We start from the raw sequence: 7,750 nt of genomic DNA, 5'->3' as shown, positions 1-7,750 counted from the left end.
TTTTCTTTAAAGTACTGCATTCTCTCACCACCACTTTTTTTTTTTTTTTTTTTTTTTACAGTTTGGAGCGCCACAGTATGTCTTTTTATGCCTTAAAAGATTTCTGAAATTTCTTAACCTTTAAACAGATTGCTTTGATTCGGTAAAATGTAAATGCAATAGTTAATTTGGCATCCTCATCTGAAAGCGTTAAGGATTCATTCCCTATTTAGAATAGAAGTACATATCACAGCATCAGAGGACCATTCCTCCTAAACACACCCCTTTATGTATTTCCACCCTTTCCTTTGTTGACAATTTCTCTCCTAATGTCAAAGGAGAAGAAAACTTGGTGGCAGTTTAGCTGAAGCTTAGCATTTCTTAGCCTAAACGCAACACAGGCTTGTCACAATAAACAATCAAGTAATGGTATAAGGAAAAGTAATTGCATTAATAAGCTCAATATTTTCCAGTTGTTTGTTTTCCTTGTGTCTGCTTCTTTCTACTAAAGAGTCTGGAAGACAAACGTTTAGTTTGGTGCATCTGTCTGAATCCAGCCCTCCCCCTGTAAGCCCCATTTACTCTACCCTTTGAAATCGATCTGTACCGAGGTCGGATCAGTTAACCGTGCCAAGCTCGGTTCCTTACAATTCGTTTACACATCATGCTAGCATGGTTCCTCGCCTCCTAGTGATGATCTACGGTACTACTAATCTCTAGGATTGAAGGAGGGAATCAAGCGAATCAAGCGGCGGCTGTAACATTCAGGAAGTTATGTTTGCTTATAATTGTGATATTTCGTTGGTTGAGGAGAGTAAGGCGAAGAAGGCCGCCCTTGGTTAATTTACTTGACAGAGTCGGCATTTGGAAGTGGGCACGACAAGTAATTGTCTGATCAGGGCTTACAAACACAGGAAACGACGACAGATGTTAAGGTTCATCACAATGAGCAAAATTATCACTGGAAATCGTGTGGCACGGTAGACAAGCTAGCAATTTTATGAATGTCTGAAATTTCATGATTACGGAGGCTGACTGTAAGGAGATGACGCTGTCTGCTCATGCGCACTTTGTTATCTGAGAACTGAGCCAGAATTAAACCGCAGTGAGCCCTACTGATGAACTAGTACAGTTGTGGTTCGGTTGTGTCTGGCACGGTCCGGTTCAGTTTTGCATGCTATTCACACTCAACAGTTATCACGATTACCGTGCAAAAAGGGTAGTGTTAAAGGGGCAATTGTTTTCTTAGCGTAAAAAATGTTGCATGATAGCCTCATGATTAATGTGTAGTAAGCCAAAAAAAAAAAAAGATTGTTGAGATTTAAAAAAACAGAGATAGAATTGGCTTTAAAGCAGAATATGACAGCTGCAGTGTGAAAGCATTTTGGATTCAAACCAAATGAAAAGATTTTTGTTTATTGCATTAATGTCTGCTAGAATTTACTGTCTAGCAAAATTTGTTATTGTGACAGGCCTAAAGTGGAACCATTTGGAAGCTCTGTATCTGTTTTATCTAAGAGAGCATTTCAGAAAAATCACATCATCTTTATAATTTATGGGAGCTTGATCTCTACATTTAAGCAGAAGATCAGAATGCAGAATAACTGCTATCAGTAAGTTGTGCCATTGTTATTTATTTTTATACCATGTTACATACATTAGTACACATGAGTCATAACTGTTGTGGGTTGAAGATGCTGTTCATTCTTTGGCTGAAGAGTACTAATTTTTTTATTTTTTTTCCACAACCTTCATTAAATTGTGTTTTTCTCCTTTTTAGAATCCACCATCAGTCCAGACCAGTTCAGTACCCAGAGATACAGAACCTGATACAGGCTATCACCGGCAGGTTCTCAGACCTAATGCTTTCTTCTACTTCTCATCAACAAACCATGGCAAGTTACACTATTTTTAAAGAAAACATATGAAAATAGAGAATATATATATATTTGGAAAAGAATTGCACAAACTGTTATCTGTGATCTATATGCTAATATTCGTCTCTAAAATATTAATCTAGTATTAAAAGCAAAGTAAAATATATGTTTTCCAAGCAGATTCAAAGTGTTAGTAGTCTTTCTTAGATGAACAAAATGCATAGAGAAGGTCCATACCTTTTGGTTTATAAAGCTCAACATTATTATTCTAAGCATTAAAGTATCAACAGACAAGATCACAGTGGGTTATAAAATGATTGATGTGGTGTGTCAGGAAGTACTGCTTGTAAAGTAATCATAATGTTGAAATTTAAGCCCCAGAAAACGTGTGATTCTATCAACTAAATGCAACACTTCATTTCCTTCTTAAAATGACTAACTCATTTTAAAGACTCTGCCAGATAAATAAAAAAAAATTAAAAAAGGGATAAGTTTTGTAACATCTTGTGTAATAATATCCTTTATTTTATTTTACAACCTTATCATCGCTCTTCTAATGAGATAAAAGCAATTTTAAGGCACCCAGAAAAGTCTTTGACTCACAGTTTTGATTTACTTTTATGTGGGCTGCTTTATAATTGATCATGGCAACAACTTGAATTTTTTGTCCTTCATAGTTCTTGATATCTACATGGCTTATGTATCTTTTTTAAGTCTATCAGAGAGGTGGAAATAAATAGCATTTTACCAGTTGCTTGGCAAAAGGCTTAAAGGATGAGTACCAGTTACCATGGCTACTCAGCATGTAAGGCAATGAGATAGTTGTTTAAATCCATTGTTTTAATGCCAATCCTGTTTTGAAAAACATGTTTCATATAGACAGTCTTATTGAGTAAATGTCTTAGGGCTTAGAAACATATTTCCTTATTTTCAAGGATAATACTGAATAGATAAAATGGTATAAATTAAATACCTTTCTCAGGCTGGGAACATGCATTTTTAACTGTATAACAATTACTTACCTAAAACTATGTTTGTTTAATTTCGTTAAAAAGATAAATTCAGAGTAGAATTGCTCATATTTTTTCTAATAGAGGACACTAATGTTATTATGGAAAAAAATGCATTCAGATATTTTTACACTTCTGTAGTTACAGTTTATCTCATTCTGCAACAAATTAGATTAGATAAAAATTAGGACACTGAAATAACAAAAAAATAAATGTCAGAAAGTCCTCATCAGGGAGCTGGAAGCAGGTGAGGTGGGTGGGGCAGGCTCAAAGACAGGCAACGAGGACGTCTGGTGGCTGTGAGAAGTGATACAAGTGATTCTGCAAAACAAGTATGTTCAGAAAGAGATTCAGTCCCTAACATATCAAACTGAAATCAATACTCATTGGACCAAGGAACATTTTTCCTATCTGTTTTGTTTAGTTTACGTGAGGCTGTGTGAGTTGTAGCTTAATTTACCAGTTCCTTTCACCCGTAGCTCATCTGCTTCAAGGTTGGACCTGTTATGTATTCATTAACTACATTGCTCATTATTGGCTTGTAATGACTGGTTATTTGAGTGACTGCTGTATTTATGTCAACCTTGAACCAGTCTGCCCACTGTCCTTTACACCAAGAGTGTATTCAGCTCCAACCGACTGCCACATGTTTTTCCTCCTTTCAGAATATTTTCTGCAAACCTGATGGTTTGTTGTCTTTAAAATTCTCAGCAGTAGTCGTTTCTGAAATACTCAAATCAACCTGTCTGGTGAAACACACATGCAACAATTTAGGACAAATAATCCCCTAACGAAAGGACCAGTAATCTAAAGTAATAATGAAATATTAATATTTTCATAACGACTGGAAGAAAATAATTTAGATATAAAATAATAAAGGTATTTTAAAATATTTAATAATTATGATGTTGTAATTAAAGCTGTTATTTTGTGGATATTAATCGTTTCTTTTTCATTTTTATGTATTTTTACATCAGTGTCCATGGAAAAAAAAAAAAATCTATAACTTATCTGGAAATATTTCAGTGCTCTCCAAGGTTTCATACCTGCTAGTTCAGGTCAGGAATTGATAAACTCATACCTGACAGTACACACCGTGGTTTTCAGTCTGTCAACATTCTTTGCTTGTAAACAGCAAGAGCAGATATGATTATTGGTGTTAATATTATTTATGAGTCTGTCTTTATCAAGTCACGGTGTCTCTCCCTTAGCTTTATCAACCCGCTGCTGTTATGTTACAGGGCAACAGACGAAGTTCAGATTCTAGCAGCCTGACGTTTCGTTCCAAAGGATTTCTGCTCCAGGCTATGATCTGTTTTCAGGCAGCCTGCAGGTAACAATCTGAGTTAGAATCAGTAATGACCTCTCAACGCTATGTAGTAAGCAGCCTTTTTGTTATAACATGATCATCTAATTAGTGTTTCCTACAGTATATAGCGTGTTTTTAATTATTAAGAGATAATCAGTTTGGAATGATTTTAGTGTATTAAACTATAAACAAATAGGCTTAATTAAAAATAGGGGGTTGTTGTTGTAAGTAAAATTGTAATTGTTTTCTCTGTGTAACCTGGATTTGATGTGTTTGAAAAGGTGTTGTTTATGTTCTAGGCTTGCTGAGGAGTGTGCGTCAGAGCCAGCTCTGATGAAGAACCCATTTACAGCCCCTTATAAACACAGTGATGCTCCTGATTCACTGGAATCTGTTTGTCACTGTCTGCTGCGCTGCTGTGATTCTGTTTGGATACCAGCTGTGCTTGTAAGGGCTAAACGCAGTTATGTACTCACATCCATGCTGTGTGGCATTAGCTGGTAAAAACAAAGTTAAGATAAAAAGTGCACACTTTCATTTTAATGGTTCAAGATCTATAAATTAGTCATTTTTATTATTAGAGATGCTTCTGAAAAGGCAGGATTTCTGCAACAAAAAATAAAAATGTTAAGCTTAAAAGACAAATCACAAGGACCTCATCAAAGACAACAACACCATATCTTAGAGATGGCCACTGATTGGCTCTAATATCCGCCGGACCGTTTGTTTCTTTGTTTTCTTTCTTTTTTATGGCTTAATGAGAGCAGTGGGCTTTAGGCTGCCCTTCAAGGCTTTAAACCTGGTTTGAATGGAGGCAAAGACAATCTCAAGCCCCTATCAAGGTGCTCATTTTGAGCCTGGATCGATATGTATTTTTGATTATGTTCATGGTGGAGAATCCTGTTTCACAGCAGTAGGTTGAGCAAAACTTACTTAAAATGTGCAGGGTCATCTTTGAGCATGCCCTTTCACTTTTCTGTCACCTGTTCACCACAGTTCTTCCAGCAGTCCACACTTTGTTTCACTTTTTCTCATCATCTTCTCTTCCTCTCCCACCGCCCGGCTTGCCACAGGTTTGCCTGCTGTGTCTTTGGCTACGTTCACACTGCAGCCTGAAGTTACCCAAATCCGATTATTTGGCCCATATGCGACCTGTATCTGATCTTTTCATGACTGTCTGAACAACACAGATCAGATTTTTTCCAATGCGACCCAGGCCACTTGGCTATGTGGTCCTGATTCCCATACGTATCTGATCTTTTTAAATGCGACCTGTGTCTGAACAGCCAGGCCGCATTCATCCGACCTGAATGCCATTAGTAACCCACAAAGGTCACTATTCTGCGTCTTGCTACACAGGAGCGGCAAGAAAAACAAACAAACATGGTGGACGATGATGCAGAGAGCGGCATTTTTTTTAACCATCTTGAAAAGTAGAGGGTTTAAGTTTTGGAAACATCGCTACATGCACACCAGCACTACATCCATATTTACTTTCGTAAACACGAAGCACGCAGGGTTGTGACGTAATTGTGTCCTCTACTGTCCATATGGGACACTTAAGCTGTATGACTGCAATTCACACAGGAGATAACATAGAAGTAGCATATATTTGGAAAAAAAAATCGGATTTCACAAAAAAAAACGGAATTGAGCATTAAGGCCTGCAGTATGAACGTAGTCTAAGGCGCTATGTTCATACTGCAGCCTGAAGTGACCCAAATCCGATTTTCTTGCCCATATTCAGCCTGGATTTTAATCTTTTCATGGCTGTCTGAACAACACAGATCCGACTTTTTTCCAACGCAACCCAGGCCGCTTGGCTATGTGGTCCTGAATCCGAAACTAATCTGATCTTTTCAAATGCGACCTGTGTCTGAACAGCCAGGTCACATTCATCTGACCTGAATGTGATTAATACCCGACAGTGGTCACTCTTCTGCCTCTTGCTACGCTGAAGTGGCAAGAAAAACAATAACAATGGTAGACAATAATACAGAGAGTAGTATTTAGGTTTAACCATCTTGGAAATTTTGAGTTTTTAAGGCTGGGAAAGATCGCTAGATGTTCTCCAGCACTACATCCATGTTTACTTCCGTAAACACAGAGCATGCTTGCTTGTGACATCATTGCAGGTGGGTCCGGATCCGGACCGCAATCTGCTAATCTGTGACCTCTGCATTATTAGATGCAGGTGTTTTGAGTTTTTCATATTTAGGTTTTTCACAATATTTTAACCATTTAAATATTTTTATAAGCTGTAATTATTAAAATTACAAGAACCTGTATNGCCACTGATTGGCTCTAATATCCGCCGGACCGTTTGTTTCTTTGTTTTCTTTCTTTTTTATGGCTTAATGAGAGCAGTGGGCTTTAGGCTGCCCTGCAAGGCTTTAAACCTGGTTTGAATGGAGGCAAAGACATTCTCAAGCTCCTATCAAGGTGCTCATTTATAGCCTGGATCGATATGTATTTTTGATTATGTTCATGGTGGAGAATCCTGCTTCACAGCAGCAGATTGAGCGAAAACATACTCAAAATGTGCAGGGTCATCTTTGAGCACGCTATTTCACTTTTCTGTCACCAGTTCACCACAGTTCTTCCAGCAGTCAACACTTGTTTTCACTTTTTCTCATCATCTTCTCTTCCTCTCCCACCGCCCGGCTTGCCACAGGTTTGCCTGCTGTGTCTTGGCTACATTCACACTGCAGCCTGAAGTTACCCAAATCCGATTTTTTGGCCCACATGCGACCTGTATCTGATCTTTTCATGGCTGTCTGAACAACACAGATCAGATTTTTTCCAATGCAACCTAGGCCACTTGGCTATGTGGTCCTGAATCCGATACGAATCTGATCTTTTCAAATGCGACCTGTGTCTGAACAGCCAGGTCGCATCCATCAGACCTGAATGTGATTAATACCCGACAGTGGTCACTCTTCTGCCTCTTGCTACGCTGAAGTGGAAATAAAAACAATAACAATGGTGGACAATAATATGGAGAGTAGTATTTAGGTTTAACCATCTTGGAAAGATCTCCAGCACTACCATCCATGTTTATTTCCGTAAACACAGAGCACGCTTGCTTGTGACGTCATTGCGTCCTCTACTGCGCATGCATGAATAGTATGAATTGCATTCATATAGGAGATCACATACAAGTCGCATATATTTGGAAATGTGAACAGCAATGCAAAAAAATTTCACAAACAAATCAAACGAATTGAGCATGAAGGCCTGCAGTATGAACATAGCCTTAAAGAGGCCGTCAGACAACATACGGTAATTTATAAATGTTTTAAATTAGGTTTGGTCTGGATTAGCCAGCAGGTGGGTCCGGATCCGAACTGCAATCTGCTAATCTGTGACCTCTGCATTAGTGGATGCAGGTGTTTTGAGTTAATTAGCCTTTTAGGAGGTGAGATCATAAGTTTTCCATGTTTAGGTTTTTCACAAAATTTTAACCATTAAATTTTTTTAATAAGCTGTAATTATTAAAATTACAAGAACCTGTATAATACATTAGTTTCTTAAATGAGTGACACAAAATATTGAATCTCTCCACAATACTCGAA

At 37.8% G+C, this 7,750-nt stretch overlaps 1 protein-coding gene across 1 annotated transcript in view; it reads left to right on the top strand.

Annotated features, from left to right (window-relative positions):
* Positions 1-7,750, top strand: part of mei1 (meiotic double-stranded break formation protein 1) — a 120,686-nt gene that overhangs the window by 38,237 nt on the left and 74,699 nt on the right. The window contains exons 12-14 of the mRNA XM_015393411.1: positions 1,760-1,874; positions 4,108-4,199; positions 4,475-4,622. Of these exons, the coding sequence (XP_015248897.1) occupies positions 1,760-1,874; positions 4,108-4,199; positions 4,475-4,622 (355 nt within the window). The remainder of the gene's footprint in view (positions 1-1,759; positions 1,875-4,107; positions 4,200-4,474; positions 4,623-7,750) is intronic.

Source organism: Cyprinodon variegatus, unplaced genomic scaffold (assembly GCF_000732505.1).
Source record: "Cyprinodon variegatus isolate N-32 unplaced genomic scaffold, C_variegatus-1.0 Scaffold640, whole genome shotgun sequence".
In the NCBI taxonomy this organism is placed as follows: domain Eukaryota; kingdom Metazoa; phylum Chordata; class Actinopteri; order Cyprinodontiformes; family Cyprinodontidae; genus Cyprinodon; species Cyprinodon variegatus.
Note: the sequence above shows the minus strand (reverse complement) of the source record. Positions and strands in the feature narration are given on the sequence as shown.